The sequence below is a fragment of the Meles meles genome, chromosome 8 (genome assembly GCF_922984935.1).
Source record: "Meles meles chromosome 8, mMelMel3.1 paternal haplotype, whole genome shotgun sequence".
NCBI classification, from domain to species: Eukaryota; Metazoa; Chordata; class Mammalia; order Carnivora; family Mustelidae; genus Meles; species Meles meles.
Window position 1 is genome coordinate 32,825,310 of NC_060073.1, and position 21,337 is coordinate 32,846,646.

Here is a 21,337-nt window from a genome sequence, read left to right on the forward strand (position 1 = left end):
AGAGAGATATGGAAGACCAAAGAAAAATAAGAATCATTTAAATTAGCTTGTTTATATGCACATAATTCTTCCAATGTTCTTGGGGAAAGTTAATGTCATTAAAGTGTATGTGTACGTATATGTGTGTGTGTGTGTGTACATACATATGTAATCTTGAACTAACTAGGTAGAGTAGAAAAGTTAATATTCAAGTTATATAGATAATAGTACAAATTTGCTTTCATTGATTTCTTGAAATCCTCTGTAGAAGGGATAGAAATCATGGATTTAACAGAGTTGGAGTATAGACTAGGACAAATACCATATTCTCATTTGAAAGAGAGAAAAAGAGGATGAGGTGTCTGTACAAGGGAGACCCTTGGAGAAAGGTTTCCCATTTTTTACTATGGACATTGAAGTGAGATGGAGAATCTGGGTAGCAAATAGTTTCAAATTTTTATCTGCTTTATGTGAAGTAGGGATAGGAATAGGAAAGATAGATAAAGAATAACAACTAATACTTGATACGTGGAAAATACCTAGATTTAAAAAAGAAAATAGTATAATAATATAATTTGCATTAGACACATTATTATAGGCTAGACAATGTGTCATTCATTCTGTAATCTTATTTAATTCTTAATATGATAAGGCTGTTATTATTCTTCATTACAGATAAGGGTTTTATTACCTGTTCACAGTCTTTCAGTCAGCAAATGGAAGAGCCATGATTTTTAACCCAATATTTCAAAAGCCCATGCTCTATTCAAAGTCATTCATAATTCTAAATGGGTCTAATTTAATCATTTTTAAAGGGCCATAGGTAAAGTGAATTTCTGCTTTAATCTCTTTTGGTGACTACCATATATCAACTGTTTGTGTAAGAATACAATCTATTAGAGAAAACATAAATTGACATAACATGGTGTTCATATAATAAAATTAAATATTGTCAGTGGTATATATGTTGGATTAATTGAAGTCTTAGGAAGATTTTATTCTGTTAAGCAGTTTAGAAATCCTTTGTAAATTTGTTAGGTGTGTGTTTCTTCTCATATCCAGAGACATTTTTTATTCAGCATTTGTAAATGGCTATCTATTCCATATTAGTAAAGTGCAAAAATTATAAATTTTCCCATAAATAAAATTAGCTGATGAAGGAATGCATATCTCTTCTGTTCTCTTTACTTGAAGATAGCGCTATACTCAAATTCTTATATTGAGGTCATTTTCCCTCCCATCAAACTAGGTACTCAAAAATCTAATAGGTGTGACATCAACAATTACTTCTTGCTAACAACTCTTGTAATTTAACCCCTTCAGGTGAGCAGGCTGATTGATGAATTGCAGACAGCTATCAAAAGCAACAGAGGTCATCTCTCTAAACTTGGCCCCCAATTACAGGCTGAGCAGGAGCAATTCTCCTCTTATGTCTACCAACACATTAAAAGCCTTCCAGCAAACACTCTTATCCCAGGAGGCCTGCAGCTCAAGGTGGGTGTCATTCTGTAACTCTCACTGGGTTCAGCCAGAGATGAAAACACTGCTCCATTTGAAGACCCTTCTAACAATGCCACTCAGCTTGAATTTCTTTTAATGTTGTCTTTCTCAAACCAGAGTTTGGCTTACAAGTGTTAATATTACCATTCAGGGAGTATGCTTTAAAAGAAAATACCTAGAGGCATTTGAAAAGTGGATTTATAAACTTTAAATGTTTTCAATTCAGAAAAGTAATTTTAAGGAAAACATTTAATCATGTGAACATTGCATACTTTTCCAGGAAACATGTATATTTGATAGGAGTCACTATGTATTTCAGTTTCAAAAAAGACCTTATTTAGAGAAATGGGAAAGGCTTTAATAATTGACAGACAGTGGCAATAGGAATTAGAGGTGAAAGGCCAGGTGACTGATTGATGTACAAACTACATTTCCAAGGAAAAGGATCTGTATTGGATAAGTGTGACACATGTCTGAGTTCACTTGATAAAATCAATACTTAAGAATATACTGGGGAAAAAGGTGAATTGGTTATTTGTCAGGACAAGATGGCTAAATGTTCTATGCTACTTTTTGCTAGTGCACCTCTGGAAGAGAAAAAAGTGACTCATACTTGGCTAAAGTGGCTTAAGAACTGAAAGTTAAGGAATTTGAATAGTTCGTTTATCACAATCAAGTATCCATGTTAAGTCTGTCAAATTAATATTGTTCTAATAATTTCGTAGCCCACATTTCAAGAGAAAAAAAATTGAATTGCTCAGTGGATGGCCACTTTTCCATCAAAGGAACAAACTATTACAACCCATCATTTTTAAAATTATATCTATATTTGAATATGATAACAAAGTAATTATATTTTAATCAGTCTTTATTTCTATAATTCTTTTCTTAATATTGTTTTATTCTACAAATATAAACTTTACATTATAATTATGAACTATAATTATATAATATTACATAATATTATATAATTGTATAATTAATTATGAACTATAATTATAATTATAATCATATTTTCTATCTGTAATTCTTTAAAATGACATTCTCATGTTTGCATTTGGAATGAGAATACTACCATGCAAAAATTGATCTTTGGGGAAATGTAATTCTACAATAAACATTATAATTTATTTTCCGTAGTCTACTAGTCAGCTAAGGGTTTAGGAAGTGATGTTCAAGACATCAAGATCAAGGTTTCCCATCATCCAGTAATATTTTTCTTTTCCAGATTTCTGTCTTGGTTACAGATCTAGTCTAACCTTTTGCAAAGTACTTGTTATTGATTAAGAGAGGAGCTAGGTGAGGGAGCATGGTTGCCTTAATACCATTTATCTCCACTCATTTGTATCAGCAACCATCAGATGCCCTGGAAAAAACAAAAGTGTTTTTTTTTTTTTACAAGTTTGTTGCATATTTCTTAATGGTTTTTATCATATTTTCATATTTGTACGTGGGCTTGATAGCAAATTTTAACTTTAGGATCTGAGTTACTACTCTCACGTATTTCTTTAATATGCTTCATAATTTTTTCCATACTGGCAAACAGAAGAGGAAATGTATATATACAAAGAAGCCATCTTCTTGTGCCATCCAATATAGTAGCCCCTAGTCTCACATAGCTATTTAAATTTAAATTAATGAAAATTAATTAAAATGAAAAATCTAGTGCCTCCATTCATGTGCCCATGACTTTTCTGGTTGTAGCACTGAAAACCTTACATCCAGGAAACCTCTCAGTCCCAGGCAAAACACGATGGTTAGTTACCCTGGTTTTATCTGAGTTCCCTCTCCCTACTCCAAGATATCCTCCGTCTTCATCATTCTTTTCCCATGGAATGCTCAGTTTCCCACCTTTCTTCCCAGTTTTCCCCTTTGGAACATCCAATTTCTCTTAGGCAATAAATTCTTTTTCCTGTATTCCAAGAAACCTGGACATCAGCCCCATCAGGTTTTAGCATAGACCACTGGTCTTTCAATCCTGGCTGCCATATTAGAATCATCTGGAGACCTTTTATAAAACATCAGTACCGCCACCTCCAGAGGGCTTTTTTTTCCCTTCTTCTTTTATTTATTTTTATTTTAGAGAGACAGAGAAAGCATGCAAGGGGTGGGGGGTAGAGGAAGGGTGTAAGGAGAGGGAGAGAGAGCATCTCAAGCAGATTCCCTGCTAAGGCCAGGGCCAACGTAGGACTTGATCTCGCAACCCTGAGGTCATGACGTGAGCATAACACTCAAGAGACTAAGCCACATAGGCATCCCCACAAGTTATGATTAACTGGGTTTGATAAGCTGAAACTTGCTCCTACTGGTTTGAGATCGCTGATTGTTAAATTTTCAGGAATTTCATGAGTCAGTTGTTAAATATAGCCATTGTTAAAAATTATATAAACTTAAAATAAAGTAGTCATGTTAAAAACAAAGGTAATAACCTTCACTTCCTAATTATTTTATTATGTTTTACTATTACCTATTCTCCTTAAAGTTATTTATGCCTATCATGTTTGTTTCATAGAAGCACTATATAATGGTGTGCTACTGAGCGTCTCTTCCAAAGTTTGTATTCAGTGATGGCTTGTAGTAACTTGAAATTGTTGGGAGTGAATGTTTGGACTGATGGAAAAGAAACCAAGATCTGCAGTTTTCTAAGCCGGGTCTTAAGATGGAAAGAGCCAGATAATAGTGACAAAAATGGATTAGCAAACTGTATCCCAAATATTCAGATTTGCAAATCTTAGAATTGAGGTCTTTTTCTGCACTTCCTCCTCAGTGGGGAGAACTTGCTAATCCCAGCTGAAGAGATACTGAGCAAAGGCTACTGCATGCCATCTTTTATTAATTCCCGAATCAGTTCATATCTGTTGTCTGGCCAAACTCTAGCTTCCCACGGCGTGTGGGTGAGCTGCCTTTCCTTGGAGTACTGTCTCTAACGCAGTTACCTCTGACTTACTGTGGCCAAGACCATGTCTTCTCTGGTTATGAACAACTTTATCCCACCTCATGGCATGTCCTATACAGAGTATTAGATGATATATCAACAAATGAATATGTTTTCTATTTATAACTCAAAGGCATTGTGGCTCTAGTAAAAATCATTTTTCCCCCTTTCTATTTTGATCTTAAAAAAGCGCCTGATTGGGGCGCCTGGGTGGCTCAGTGGTTTAAGCCTCTGCCTTGGGCTCAGGTCATGATCTCAGGGTCCTGGGATCGAGCCCCGCATCAGGCTCTCTGCTCAGTGAGGAGCCTGTTTCTCCCTCTCTCTCTGCCTGCCTCTCTGCCTACTTGTGACCTCTCTCTCTGTCAAATAAATAAATAAAATATTTTTAAAAAAGCGCCTGATTAATAAAATAAGCTGGGATGATCATCCTTCCAATTTTCTGTGTTTGATGATCTATATCACTCTGCTGAATATGTATATTATACATTTATGTTTATACACAATGCACATATGTGTGTGTGTATACATATCCATCGCTAGCTTTAAGAACCAAAATAATTGATTGTATAGTCATCATCTTCTAGAGCAGTGGCTTTCAAATATGGGCTGAAGGCCAGGTGTGATTCAAAATTCCCTGGGGTGGTTTTTCATATTGTATATGGTTGTCTTCACCTCTTCACTGAGGTTCTTATCCTCGTCATATCTTTCATTGATAACTTAGAAATAGGAGCTTTTGGTTGGGTCTTAATACCAGCAGGTCACCTCTCAAAAGGACACACTCTTTCCACGTTGCCTCGGTCCCATTTGTGCAATTACATGGCATGAAATAGGACTGAGTTTACAACCTAAATGTCTATCCCTGGTATGGGAAAATTCCCTATAAAAAAAAGTTGAAAACATAATAACATTAGAGGAATTTTAAGAAAAAGTTATGTCACTTGTAATCCCATTATTTGTTATATAACCGTTCTTGCTTTTGCATATCATTTCCATATGCACTCATTTTCCCTATGTAGTCATAAACATGGTGTGCTTTTTTTTTTTTTTTTTTTGTATTCTGGTACACTCTCCTGCCCATCATGGGACCTTTTAGGTTGATGGAATCTTATTGTTTCTAGCTTTAGTAGTCACATTCGATGTGCACCATAATTTATGAAATCCTTCAGGTTTTTGGAGTTAATGCTTACTAGTCTAAACCTTCACTTACCTTAGATCCCCTGTCAATGCCACCACCCCCAGCCACTTTGAGAACATCTGCTATAGCTATGGCTCAATGACTTCTGCTTTTCCAGTCCTGTTCTTTCTTGCAACTCCTCCTCTTTGTCCCCATGGAGATGCTGTCAGAAATGTTAGCGTTTCCCTGGGAGAGCAGGAAAGAAAGAGTTGATAGGAAACGGTATTAGCAAAGCTTTAAGAGATGGTGGGTGGAAAAACTAGAAGGACGTTGGGTGATTGTGACAGAGAATTGATGAGCAAGAGTGTGGGATGTGTGAGTGGGTGGGAGACAACACGGGGAAACAAGTGGAAGATGGGTACAGGGAAGTTTTTTCACTAGAATTAGTGCTTTTCACACACAATTGGTCAATAATGCTCCGTGGGTTGTCTTCCATTCACTGTCAGTGGAGGCAGATCTGGTTTATGTGAGGTCTAGAGCTTATACAATTTGGGCGAGAAGAACCTATTTAAAATTAGGCCTGAAAGTGGGTATTTATTTAGATTAAGAAAGTAAATCATGATAAATTAATGGAGGATTGGAGATTTAGATACTTTCTTTTGAGACTTTTTTTTAGTTTGTCTCAGAAGTACTTATATGGAAATACTCCTTAATTGCTAGAGAGTTGCTGGCTTCCCCTCCCTACTTATGATAATCTATAGCTCCCAGCAACTTCCAGTACTGTCAGGGCTGGGGCAAGCATGGGTCCTGAAGCTTAATCCTCATTAACTTTAAATGAATTCACTCTGGTTGGGAGCAAGGGAAATATGGTGGAATTTAGTAACTAAAACAGAACAAAAAAAGATTCAGGCAGCTGTGATTTGGAGATTTTTAGCCTTTCTATTTTTATATTATTTGGTTATATTGTTCTCTTATAGCATAAGGAAAATTAGCTTTGTTAAAGGGATAATTCAGAGATTTATTTTTAAAAGATTATCTTTGTCCAGCATCTAGTTCATCTTCTGGGTAGTATGGTATGCATCTAACAATCTGTATTCTGTCAGTGCCAGAAACAAAGACGATTTTCGATGAAGAGTGCAGTAAATCCTCACATTATCAAATACTGCCTGCCAGGCATTGTCCTAGGTACTGTGGGAAGATGCAGAGAAGCCTAGAATACCCTCTTGGCCTATGCCTATGATTATTTTCATACAATTAGAGCAATATGACACCTTTTGAAGACAATGAAACTAATGTGTGGGTTTTCTCAGCTTTTTACTACAACTTTACCATTCTAGTTCATGGGTTTATTTCTCTTTAGAAGATGGGATAATTTGATTGATAACAGAAAAGAGACTAACTTTTATCTGCGATACCTAGCCATCCCTATGCTTTGGATATCTGAATTTGGATTTAGATATTTGAACTTGGAATTTGCTCTACCAGTGGCACAAGAGCACCACGGATCCATTTGAGATTTATGGTTCTATTTGGTGGTCATTTTTTAAAAAAGTTTGAGGTTTTCTTTATTTATATATTTAGGAATATGTAGAGCAATTAAGTGAATAGAAGGAGAAAACTGAGGTTATCTGTAAAATAGTGGCAAGATTTGTTTCTTGAATGGCCTCATTCCTGCGTGTGCATTATGTCCTTATTTCCATTGTACTGCCCTTGATTTTTTGTCTTTCTGTTTAAACCACTTTTTCCAGATATGTATTTATAATCCCTGAGCTGTTCTGTTATTTCACCTACATTATTTGAATAAACATTGGAAAAACAAATTCCGGATATGCGTTAAGTACAGATACTAAAATATTCCAAGATGATGTTCATTTTCAAAGGGATTATGACGAGACTGGAAAAATTGGAATATTCAAGGTCATTGTTAGGATTTTAAGAACATTCCTTAAATGTTGGGCAAAATATGATGGAGATTATTAATTTTTATGTGTGGATTTTATCACAGTAGGCAAGTGTTAGACTGCTCATTTTAAAGGCAAAGAAACTTGAGATCCTGTGAATGCCTTCCAACATCTCCTGGAAATGATTAGCAGTAGGTGCAGAAACCACTCATGTACTCTACTTTCTATTCTATTCTTTCTTTGCTTTGCTTGCTGGCTTGCTTCCTTCCTCTCTTTCTCTCTCTCTTCTTCCTCCCTTTCCTTCCTTCCTTTCTTTTCCTTCCTTCCTTCCTTCCTTCCATCTTTCAACTGTTGGGGGGAAATGCCAGTGTATTCACCTCAGCCTATTTCCTGACAGGCATTTGCAGCCAGGTGTAAATCTCTGTGCACAGGAAGATACAATCTTCCCTTCCTAGACTGGCTGAAGAGAAAAACTGCGTCTGGATGAAAATCAGGGAAAAGCAATTGGTCGGGGCATCAGCTCCCATGCAGAGCTGGTTGTAATGAGAGCAGCTTTCCTTGCACAGTCCTGACAGCCTTGAAGGTGCCCAGAGAATTGCCAGGTGGGCAGTCAGCAGGGAAAGTCCACAGGCCAGAGCTGGATTACTGTCCCAGCAGTTACCCGGACTAAATGCAAGCACTGAACCTTACTGCTGTCGGCACACTCTCTCTCTCAGGGAGATTGTCCTTCTCCATAGCAGTTAATTTGTTTTTACCTCTCAATTAGCTTTTTCACAGAGTGTTTGAGATGCTCAAGTCATTGAGATTCTCTTCCTACATATGCTCCCATTCCCTGAATTACCCACTGACATCTATGTTAGCCCAACTCACCATGGATGTTATCAAGAGTCAATTCATCATCTGAACATAGGAATGAATACAGATTTTCTACTAAGTGCAAATGAAGTGATACACTTACACCTACTTAAGATTCTACATACAATTTCAATAATGTTTTATGAAAAATGGATTAGTTACTAAAATAAAAATGGACTGCCATAGATGGCAAACTTTCATACAGGTTTTAGTTACCCAGTTTCTCCTTATTCATATTAAGGGGAAAATTAAATTTGTAGGCATATTTGATATATTCTAAAAAGACACTGAATAGCATTAAAAACATGTACCCTATCTAAAGATGAGAATATGATTTCTGAGGCTGAGAATTTGGGGAAGTCTGATGATTTAGCTCATATTTAATCTTAAGATGTTCATTTCCCCTAGTGAAATAGGATTTGGGAGATGTGACTATTTTGTTCTCATCAAAAAGAAGTCCTCATTTTCTTTGAAAAGAAATATATTAAATCCAGGAGCTTCCAAAAAAGCCTTAACTTACCAAACTCTGGTATGTAGTATACCATAATATACCCAACTACTGACAGGATCTACATACCTTATACTTTAATCCCAATTAAATACAATTTTATGCACTAAATTAATTTCAACAAAATGAGATCTTTGTTTCAGTTCTTCTTGAAAGATCCTCATGTATAACAGGCTTATTGAAATTACTTGGCTTAGGACGTGACAGGTAAGCACATTTGCCTTGCCACTGTCATCTAGATAATTTTGAACATTTTCATATCTTAGTGCAAATTTTAATTGGATACAAAGAAAATATTTTTGTAGAGCTTTCGCCTTGTTTTGGAAATGTTACTTTGTCAATAGACACAGAAAAATGGGATGGCAGGGAAGCTCTTTAAAAGAAATATTCTAACAAAACAATGAAATATGACATTTAAAAAAAAGATTTATTTATTTATTTTAGAGTTGGGGAGGGGCAGAGGGAGAGGAAGAGAGAATTTCAAGCAGACTCCACGCTAAGCGGGGAGCCCTGTGCAGTGCTCTATTCCACGACCCTGAGAAAACAACCTGAGCTGAAGTCGAGGGTGGTTGCTCAACTGTCTGAGCCACCCAGGTGCACCCGAAATGTGACTTTAAATGCTTAAAGGCAAGGAAATGCAGTCCTGCTCCCACGTTAACTGTGAAGCCTGTGATGGCCATTTTGCAGGCCTCTCTATCCTCAGCCTCTGTTGGCCTTCAGCCATCCCCACCCCCTGAGCCCCCAGTTTAGACTGTCAGGTGCCCCATGTTCTCATTTACCACGTTTTTTCACGATATATTCTTTTGAAAAGGGCGTGCCATACTTTCTTTCAAGCTAAGACAGTTTATAACATATTTTTCTTAGATTAAAATTCTTTTTTGGAATCTACTATATAAACAAAAGTAGGATCTACCCTATTTGAAGACAGGATGGTGGCTGCCCACACAGACTCACTCAGGTTTGTTTTCCCGCTTGGGACCACAGACCTCTGTTCTTGCCCTCCACCCACCCCAAGCCTGCTGAGGGATTCCAGAGAGCAGAGACTGAAAATCACAGCCTCAAAGGATCAATAACCTGTATGGCTGAATATCATTTCCTCCGTGGTATTTTAATTATGACAAAGGAATAAATCTCTAAGTGGCATTTCAAGTATTGACAAGTTGGTGGGAGAGAAATTTTTGGCTTTTGGATCTCACCTAAAATCCTGCCCCATGGGTAGTCACCCAATTTGCATCTGCTAAACGGTGGGCTCTGCTTCAACCTATTTATAGGGGAAACTTAAAGCGTCTCTTTTAAAATGAATTATTTTCTCAGGTATCCCTTTAATGGGCTTTAAAATATTATCTGACTTTTTGTCCAGATACCATTTAAACTGATAAAGTTTAACAACTATGTAACTTGTTTTCACCTAAGTGTATTTTCATTTCCTGGGACAAAACATACTGGCTCCTTACCTGTTAAATACTAGTCAACTTGGAACACTACATCAAAAACTAATGATGAATTTTATGGTGACTAACATAACACAATAAGGAAAAATAAATTTAAAAAAATACTAGTTAAAGTCATCTGTTAGGCACTAAAACACTTTTTTGTATATGCAGTATAAACATACTAATTCATTATTAAGTTTTCATTGCCTGAGTCCTATAATTTTAATATTTGTTTTGTGATTATGACTTTATCTCAATATTTAAGTTAGATATGTTTACTGTTTGATTGATAATATACATTTGAGAAAATATGGAAAATGTGAATATTCTAAAAATTATCTTGCAAGTCAATAAACATGAAAACCCTAATAGCACATTTATTTGATTTAATGTACTTATAATATTAATTCAGTTTGAGTTGATTTTCTGTCTCCAAACGTGATTTTGAATTCTGATTGGTTGAAGATTTTTTTCATGGCTAATTAGCGTCTCACATAAGACAAATATTTCATTTCCATTTTCATGTTCTTTGACTTAGGTTAAAAAAACCTTTTACACTAAAATACTTTTCTGTGTCCTTGAATTTTTTCATGCCAAGTTTCATCTTATGAAAGTTCCTAATACTATATATAAGACTAAACTTTGATTTGTAATTAAAACACCAGAAGATTTTGTTTCTGAGGATCTCCTTACCCGTTATGAGTAGATTTGCTCCCGGGCGAGTTATTTAACCTTTGAGAGAGACGTCCCTGTAAGACGTGCTTGCTTTGTGGTATTGAGTGAGTGTGTGTGTGCGATTGTGCTCCCTGCACTCAGGATTGCCAGGCATGCGTGTAGTGGATGCCATGCCCCCTACTGCCAGAATCCCCTCTTCAAGACTGAGATACCCACCCCCAGCTGCCACAGCTCTGTTCTAATTGGGGAGTTGTCCTCTGTGTAAAGGAACCGTTTCTCCCAAGAACAGGCCCACATTCTGAGGGCAGCCTGCAGACAACCTTTGGTTCCCACAGAGTGTGAAGGCAGGGCTCCCTCTCCTTACTGAGTTCTGGAAGACTCTGAAGGGCTGGCCATTCCAGCTCTAGAGCTCCCACCTGAGGCCTCTGTTGCCACTACATCCCAGTTCTCCTTTACCTACCCACTCCCGTTGTCCTCACTCCCGACCAGTGTTGTTTGGAAGAAGGCTCACCAGTATACTTCCTGTGAGTAGATCTTGGCTTCAAAGTCTGCATTCTGGGGATCACAATCCAAAACAATGTGTCAGTTAACCTTGTTTCAACATTTTTAATTATATCCACCTGAAATATGCCAAGTACTTTTGTGTGGCTATTTTATACTCCTGTTCTTCACTGGACCACTAGTAAATCCTGTTTCTGCACAGCCTCTCAACTTTTGGCAGCACGCTGCAGTGTCATTTTCTTATTATTGCCTCTCGACAGCATTGTATCCTTAGGTATTTTGAAGCTTAGGTGTTTGACTTCTACTCACACACAGAAGAGCTTCCTGGGTGGTCTGCCCAGCAGTTATGGAGAGTTTGGGAACCTGCTGTTCCTCCACAGCTAGCTCTTAACCAGACTTAACAGTATTAAAGGCTGGCTAAAGGCACTGAACTAGACCTTATACAAGTCCTTAAACAGATATGATGAATGATGCCAGGCAAACCTGTCAACGAACCACATTAGGTCAAAACTCGTTCAGGTCATCTTTTCCCATAAAGTGTAAGTTTTGGTCACTGTATATTAAATAAAATCTTTTTAGTACTTCGTTGATATTTTTCTGCCTTCACAAATACTGCATCTGGACAGTTATGTTCAGTTTGATTTATTTATACCCATAGACACAAATACCATATTTCAGAAATATTTGCTTAGCTACAAATTTTATTTCCCAACCCTGCTAATACACAAATGAACAAGTACAATTACCCAGGATGAACAATAGAAATGGACCATTTCTTTTTTTTTTTTTTTAAGATTTTTTATTTATTTATTTGACAGAGAGAGAGAGATCACAAGTAGGCAGAGAGGCAGTAGAGAGACAGGAGGAAGTAGGCTCCCCGCTGAGCAGAGAGCCCCATGCGGGGGCTTGATCCCAGGACCCTGAGATCATGACCTGAGCTGAAGGCAGAGGCTTAACCCACTGAGCCACCCAGGCACCCCAAAATGGACCATTTCTAACCATGTTCACGGTTACCATTCTGGTTGGAGTCCCCATCATCCATTCTTTAGATGGCTGATACTCCTTGCAGTCTGCTCTCTGCCCAGCAGCCACAATAATCCTTTTAAGTTAGATCCTGTTTCTGCTCTGTTCCAAACCCTGCAAAGGTTCTCCACTTCTCTGCCAATCTCTTAACCCTCTGACTTCATGTTACCATCTCCCTCTGTCACCTTGCTCTGATAACACTAGTCTTCTCGCAGTTCTTAGAATATACCGGCCACATCTCTGCCTTAGTATCTTTGCTCAAGCAGCTCCCTCTCTCTGCAATTCTCTTCTCCCAGCCTATCTGCTTGGTTAACTTTCCCTGCCCTTGCATTAAGTCCTCTCCCTCCCTTGCGTAAGTCCTTATGCAAATCTTTCCTCTCTTGAAGGCCTGTTCTGGTCACCTGCTTCATATGGTGCTGCCAGTCACACTCTTGATCCCAGACCCTATATCCCCTGCCCTTTTTAAAGTAGCACTTAGCACCATCTAACAATCTCAGAGGTGCAGTTACCATGAAGCTAATGAAACTTAAGCTTCAGGGTTCCTTCCCTGCAAGGACCCCCTTGAAAACCCTGGGAGAAAACACAAGCAATGAGTACAGTGAGTATTCTTGTAAAATTTGCAAATATATCTTAACTGAAATTGGTTGAGACCATTATCTGTTTCTGTCATTGTCTGCCAACTTCCTCTCTGTCAAGTTTTCCCTTGTATCAAGTGGCTGCATGCATTTTCTTTTAAAGATTTTATTTATTTATTTATTTGACAGACAGAGATCACAAGTAGGCAGAGAGACAGGCAGAGAGAGAGGGAAGCAGGCTCCCCGCTGAGCAGAGAGCCCGTGCAGGGCTCCATCCCAGGACCCTGGGACCATGCCTGAGCCGAAGGCAGAAGCTTTAACCCACTGAGCCACCCAGGTGCCCTGGCTGCACACATTTTTGAGGTCTGGCAGGGGTGGGGGGGATACTGAGTTGGGGATACATTTAGTTTGGGTATAGCAGAATGTAATTAATGTTTTGCAGTCACTTTCCTGTATGTATAGTTCAGTTAGTGCCAGCTGTTCTGATGTGGAAAGAGCTTCCAGGAAGATGGCTACTACCTGCTGGCTATAGAATGTATTGCTTTCTGTCTATGGACTAGCGTGCTTGGCTTCAAAAGTATGTAAGTGGTGGAGGAAAAACATGGTGTGAAAATAGTAAAGCCAGCTATTTGTAGGAAATTCTTCCACGTTTTATAGCTCGTATTTTAAAGAAACCTGATCAAGTTTTCCCCAAATTTGACATCAATCCTAAATATTTTTATAAAATGACCAACAGAGTTATGAAGCTGAGAGAGATTTTTCTTCTTTAAACATTTTAAAAAAGATTTTATTTATCTATTTGAGCTCAATCCCATGACAACAAGATCACAACCTGAGCCAAAACCAGGAGTTGGTGCTTAACTGACTGAGTCACCCAGGTGCCCTCTTTTTTTAAAACAATTTTATTTATTTACTTGGGAGAGAGAAAGAGAGAGAGAGAGAGGGAGAGGGAGAGGGAGAGAGAATCCAAAGCAGACTCTGCATTGAGCACAGAGCCTGACAGAGATTTTTCTAATCAATAATAAAAAATTTTTTGATTAACCATGCCAGATTAACAGTGCTAAAGAATTATTCCTATTCTCATTATAGAAAATGTTACCAAATTATCACATGAAAAGATGATCAAAGACAATTCAGAGAAAACATGTGTTGAATAGGTAATTAATGGAAATATTTTGCAATATTTTTACTATGTGTGAGCTTTTTAATGTGTGTAAATTGTGATTTCTTTTCTCATTTTAAATGAATATTTTGTATCTAGTTTTACATTTGTAATTTTGCATTCCTTTAATTAAAGAAGACCCACCAAATTCTACTGAAGGTCTACCAAGTTTATATAATTTCGTGGTCCTTCTGTAACAAAAAGAATGAACAATTGGCATTTAGAAGACCTGGATGTATCCTGACTATGCTATATGATTTACTTACTTGTTTCTCAAAAGCAGGAATCTTAGCTCACTGGTGTTTCTTACCTGAGCAGTGCTTGGCCTGGTAGGCACTCAGTAAATATTTATTGAGTGAATGAGTCAATCAACAACATTACAATAAAACATTGGTGTTAATCTAATTTAATTCTGCTTAAGAAAAGTCAGTATTGACATGAAGGAGAATAAAAAGACTGTAGTTCATGGAAAACAGTCCTTAAAACTTTTTACTTGTTGTAACTAATCATAGAAGTAAATTCTTATTCATAGGTATTTTCTTTCACTAGTCATTAGCTACCATGTTTTCAAGAGGATCTGGATCACTATTTTTAAAGGTTCTATTATCTTACTCCTTGGGACCCAAGACTAGTCTCAGTTAGCTTTTTCCATCATTCCACTCCAAGGATAAGAATTTAATTTTAGAGCTGTAGGAAGGTGAGGCCATGCAGAGAGCCACTGGGAAGCCAATACTGCAGTCAGTTTTTCTTAAGCCAAGAATCAGGCAGCAGGAAAATAAAAGACATTTTTTTGTTTTTCTATATTTAGTCAATCACAGAAACTCTGTTTAGACATTGGACGGCAGAAGTAAAAATACTTCTCATGCAAAGGAAGAAAAAAATAAACATAATACTTGGATTTTAGAAAAATGAACATAGTAATGAAGACCCTAAAAATGAGAGGTGAGCCTTAAGAAAAGCAGAATCTCATAGGATTTCAGTTTGGGGAATATTTATTTTTGTAAAAATACAGAAAACAATACATTATATAAATGACTGATGGACGGCAGCCTTCTTTCACTTAAACACCTACACTTTTACTTAAACTCTAAAACATATATACGTGTATTTAAATGCCTTTATAGGGATTCTAGAGACCAGAGCCAGCCTTGTTTGTTTGTTTGTTTTTGAGAACACTTCTGGATACAGAAGGGCAAACAGACTTCTTACTGGTAGTGAAGGAAGCAGAGAGCTAATGAAGAGCTTAGGTATTGGCCGACTTCTTTTTGCTTTCTCAGTTGGGCAGTAGCACTCATGCTGCTCTTTTCTAGAACATAATTTTCTGCACTGTCATTCCACATCTAGCAAGTCTTGACAAAGGAATATTAGTAGGTTCCAAACTGTGCTTTTGTCAATGCTAACTTTGCAGAATGTGCAACATCCAGAGTTGTGATCATCCCTGCCAAATGTCACTGTTGTTTAAGAGCTCTATTCCAGGTGAGGGCTCTGAAGAGATTGTTGGGAGGATAAGATTTTCCACCCAAATTATTTCCCGTGGGTTTGCAGGCAACCCTGGGTTGGATATACAAATTTCCTTGCAAAAGCAGAGAGATTTCTTGCTCAGAATTGTGTGTGTACTCAGCAAAGAAGTTTAAAAAAAATCTTGATTAAAAAAAATGCTATAGGGTGAAGGATATCAAAGTACGGAGGCTGATAGCTGTACTATCTCCAGGGACTATTAGCATGATAAAAAGCACTGAGTAGAGAAACACCTACAATTCTTGAACAGTATTACTCCTTTTTTTAGATCTATCTTTCTCTCTTTCTTTCCTTCCTTCCTTCCTCCTTCCTTTTCTTTCATTCTTTTTTCTTTCATTTCTAAAGCCTAAGGAAGTGTTTTGGAAGCACATTATTTCCCAAATTAGGTTAGAGCTAATTAAATAACTCAAAACTGTCTCAAAAGCAGAAGGTGGTTTTCTTCCTTTTTAAATAAGATATTTTCCTAGATTATCTTCTCTGGAAATAGCACTAGAGTTAAATACAATGACTGCTCTGATGTGATAGGTGTATCAGAAAGGGAAGAAAAGAACTTTTGAGAAAAAATAAAATAAGCAAGGATTTAACTTAGTCCTTAGGCGTCTCTTGGCCTGCTTCTAGTTTTAAGAGCCTGGTAAATGGAATGGCACGCCCTATGTGGGTCTGCAGTGTGGTTTCAGGATGGTGTTCAGTCTGCAGTGTGGTTTCAGGATGGTGTTCACTCTACTGGATCCCTCCTTCTGGACTGGTTTGTTTGGATACTTTAGACCAGAACTCTTGCTAGCATTTTTCTCAGCAAGTGTTGCATGATGCAATTTTAAGAATTTTGTCTCTGTTCCCAACAACTGGTTGCATCTGTGCACTTAAAATGGGTGGCTTGATCATACTATTATGAAATAAATCTGTCAGGTTGAATTTCATTTTGTGAGTTTGAAGATAAGGTGAACACAGATATATTTTATTATTTCTATTTTTTAAAGGCTTTATTTTTAAGTAATCTCTATACCCAACATAGGGCTTGAACTCACAACCCTGATATTCTGAGTTGCATGTTCTGCTAACTGAGTCAGCCCATGAATGCTGATATATTTTACATATAAGTCAAAGATTCCTCATGTAATTCGTGGTTTTATGTTTTCAAGAAGGATGAAATGAACTAGCTAATTGGTCACTAACTAACCTTGCTTTAGTGCTTATTCCATTTAAGCCTCCAATGCAGTCAGTGATTTTTCCTTTAACGACCATATTTCCTTCTATTTTAAAATGTAGGGAATGCCAGTCAGGTTAAAGACACTGAAACTGTAAGGAGAAACAGGAGACTTTCTTATACTAGTCCCGTTGATTTTCATTGCCAGTTACTTGCACTTGTTCATAGAGGCAGGCCTTGCTCTGCAGTTTCCACATGCATGACTTTCAGTTGACACCACACTGTGCAAAGCCAGGACTGCTTGCTTTTATATATGTATGTATGAACATATGTACAAATGTGTAGGTGCATGTATTAATTTTTAATTTTGAATGTGTTTATTTTTCAGATATTTGAAAATGGTAAAGACACTGGCGAGATCTCTGTTTGCATCAGCAAAAAAGACCTGGAGTCTAATAGCCCAACTCAAACTGGTGATATGATGGAAAAAGTGAGTTTTCTCTATGCTTATGGCTATAAATGTCTGTCAGGTTACTTGTAGTTAATTTAGACAATTGCATCTTTGAAGTTCTTTTGAGAATATTAATCATTTGTTGCTCTGTAAAGATTGATAGTCTCAAGCTTGACTTTTGAATTTCTTAGGCTCTCAGCTTTGGAAGAGTATTAACTCTTGGTCCCATACTTAACAATGTCTTAACCTCCATTATGCCTATATTTGGAAATCTGTCTACACTGGACTCTGGGATTGCCCTCTAGTTTACATTTCGAAAAGAAGTGACACAATATTCCATGGAGGGTATGTGCAGGGTTGGGGATATTGCTAAGCCCTAGACCCTGAGCAACTAGCATACAGCCTTAGTCTTTAGTGCTCATTGCAAGCATATGCAGATGGTTTATCTTAGGCACTCTTATCTTGGCTTATTTTCCAGACAATTGGGATGTTTCTCAGGCAGAACCAACATGTTCAGGGTCTTTATTTTGGGTCTTTGTCTTGCATAAAAGGACAATGAATGCCCTGTTGTTTACAAATTGGGGTTATGCATCCGAGCACACACCAGTGTTTTGGGCTCTGTTCTTTGGCCTTTGTTTAGAGACTTGCTCCTTTTTGCCTCCCCTTCAGTTTGGCACCCTCAAACTTGCTTCTTCCTGGTGGTATCCATTACCTGGCCTTTGTAATTTAGTATGGAGTTAGGAGAGTATGCAACACAAGAGTTGTATAGAATTAGGAGATTTTCATCTGATCTGATCATTGGCTGGGCCCAGGAGAGATGGGAAATGTTACCTTGATTGATTAGAGAGAGAAGGTTCAAGAGCCTTGGTTGGTTTCTTTTTACTATCACATCTTTGACTATATGAATCACCATGGTATAAAAGCCTTCCTAGAATTTTCTACCTGTTTTCCTTTTACTCATCTTAGAATATTTTATTTTTTTGGTTTACATTAAAATTAAAGACAGCATTTATTTTATCTTATATAAGAAGATATTATTTTGTAGAAAGTTCTTGTGTTGAGTGAAAGCATGCTGAAATTTATCGATGCTTTGCTCTTATATGCAAGTAAATCTGAGGGAAAACTTGAATTAAGGCACAATAAAACTCTCTGTTGTGAGATTCCCTTGTGATACCCAAGGATGACTGTTCCTTTGGTGCACACTTGTTTCAATCATTAGCCCAAGATTTTTCACACTCTTCTCAGGTCCCTGAACAAATTCTTATCCTATAAAAGCCTGGTGATGATAGCTTCAGAGATAAATGGGTGAAGATTATCACAACTTTTGGTTGCCATAGCCTAGCCCTAACCAATGACCTAGAGATGAAAGATACCAAGGCCCTTACCCGCTATAAGCTGTTGAATGCTCTTCTTTGAATACCTAAGTGCAGTCTGTCACCAAGCGGAAAAAAAGCAGAGATTGCAACACTACTCCTGTGAAAAGAATTTGGTTAAGTGGTCAGGTGTTCATATCCTTCTGCCACATACTCCTTGTTTCTTGTGTGCACATTTCTTTCTTGGATCAGGTCTTAAATCATTCATATCTTTCCTCTTTACCAAAAAAAAAAAAAAAAAAAAAAAAAAAAGAAGGTGATGCCTGTAAAACAAAATCACTGTGATTCCAAAAATGATCAGCATTACAAGTTTTCTGAAATAATAGCAGAGCAACAGAAAATAAGCTCAAGGGCTGAGATCACACAGAAATAAATGTGGGGCTTTGTAAAAACGGTATATAGAATTCAAACTATGTTTGTGGTTCCAATGAACAAAACCAAGAACTATGCAGATTTTTACTGCTTTTGCACCTTGTCTACTATACTCCCAAGGAGAACAGGAATCATTATTTTTAATTCAGAGGACTTAGTTAGGCAGGAAAATACTAACTTTAATGAAATGAAAAACGTATCATTATTTTCAGCCTTTCTGATGCTCCAGGGTAAAAATCTAGTCAACACAGAGGTGAGGAAAACAATGCAGAGCTAATGAAGTCAGAGATATGGGTGTTCATCTCCAGTTACAGCAAAGCCTAAATCTTAGGTATTCTGTAAATAGAGTTGCTGGTCAAAGAAAACCTTTTACCTGGACAAGAGTTTATAGTCAGTAGGTGAGGAAACTGAGATATATGGCAAGATTGTAACTTTGTCTTCTTTCCTCTGAGCTTCGGCATTTAGCTTCTCAAGATACCTTCAATGGGAATTAATAGAAGGAGCAAAAAAAGCATCCCATACAGCAGCTAGGCAAGAAAAGGCCACAAATGTATCCGCATCCCTGCGGAGATTACAGAGTAACGAGAAATTGAGAGACACAAGAACTGACAAGAGAGAGAAGACAGAAGGCTCAGGGGAGAACAGTGATGGATAGTATGGGGTGAGGAGCGGGACGGAGCAGAGGCCTAAACATTCAAACAAAGTTGATGGATAAAGAAAAATGTCCTCTAAAATTCCATATGCAACACAGTTCAGTGGGATTTACTTTCACGAAAATGTGCCTGAAATTAGGAAGATCTTGAGGTAACCTGAATGTAAGAGAGAAGCAAACACTGGCAATGCTATCATTTAAAATATCAAATGAGAGCCTTTCATACTTCATATTCCAATTATGGCTTACTCACAACTTGAAAACATTCATTACTGAAGCAGCTCACAAGCTTTTGCAAGATTCTTAACTGAACTACATTCAAAAGAGTTCTTGTAGGTGAACAGACATTGGCTGAAAATCCTGTTTATTTTTGCAGTCCTGAAAGTGGTGAGTTGTTCTACCGTGGTTATCTGCAGTTGTTTGGGGATGGGGAGGTTGCTGATTCTAAAATCTGAACGTGTGCTGGAAGGATCCTAACAAAATGTGTGGCTCGGACAAGAAAAGCATAACCCTTATCAAAGAGGACGGTTACCGTGTGGGGAAGCTAAATGCTCTTTCTCTAAGGCTGTCACATCTGCTTTCAGTCCCTATGCCAAAGGGTCAGAGCTCAATCACAAGCCTGTGGCACCCCCTGCTGGTTAAAAGCCCATGCTCATTTTGTTACTTTACACTGAGCTAAACATTGCCATCATTTCACACTTCTTTTAACATTCCATATGAATTTAATTATCATTTGTTTGGATTCATTTGTTACAGAGTAGAGACAGTTTGTTATAGATGTTCACATTTTACATTACTTCTTCTTCTTCTTCATTATTTTCCCCCACCACCAGTTACTTCTCAAGATTCATCAAAGGCTTCAAGGATCACCCATCAACCCATCAGGCCTCAATTTTTCTTCAATCCGGCTTTTTGATGAGTGTGGTCAAGAAATTAAGAATCCACTTTTGCTGAAGAATGAGCAGAAAATTTGGGTCTCTTACGGTAAAGCATACAGGTAGGAGCAAGGTGTTTATTCTGTCTATCCTCAACCTTTCCAGGAGCATGCTAATTTAAAAGGAAAGTTGAGAAGGTAAGTAGCACCCTTTATGAATTTTTTTAAAAATCTTGAATTCTAATAAAATTTCAGGGGCGTTTTTTTGTGAGGCAGTATTGTTTGTGAGATATGACATCCCTCTCTCTTTTTCTCTCTCTCTCTGACTTGCTGTCTTAATGCCTTGTCATAGTTCTTGAAGTCTGCCTGTCAGCACAGCAAGTGGGATTTGTTCATGTCTGAGTAGTCACCTTAATGATAGCAGATGGAAACGCCACGGGGGGCCCAAGCCCATCACACTGTCATTGTCGCACACTGCCCTGACCTGCTTCCACTCCTCTATTTTTTTGTCCCTTTTTAAAGGAGAAATGGATGGTAATTGAAAAGGATCTTAAGCAAGATTTATGAAGCTGTAGACAACATGATTCCCCACTATCTCTCTATGTTTTCACAAATAAAGTCTTAACCTTTTAAGCACCAATGACAGGACAGCTAAAGATAAATTGGTAAAGCTTGTAAGCCCTATCCTATCAAAGTTATATTCCTCAAAATGCCTTACATTATCCCACAATAATTACTAGTTATTGCTGAGCATTGTGTAAATTTTTGTAGATTGGTAAATTCCTGCATAAA

At 37.5% G+C, this 21,337-nt stretch overlaps 1 protein-coding gene across 1 annotated transcript in view; it reads left to right on the top strand.

The window, feature by feature from the left end:
• The window catches only part of DCDC1 (doublecortin domain containing 1), a 423,366-nt gene that overhangs the window by 210,841 nt on the left and 191,188 nt on the right, over positions 1–21,337 (top strand). Inside the window, exons 12-14 of the mRNA XM_046015856.1 lie at positions 1,303–1,473; positions 17,212–17,313; positions 20,505–20,668. Of these exons, the coding sequence (XP_045871812.1) occupies positions 1,303–1,473; positions 17,212–17,313; positions 20,505–20,668 (437 nt within the window). The remainder of the gene's footprint in view (positions 1–1,302; positions 1,474–17,211; positions 17,314–20,504; positions 20,669–21,337) is intronic.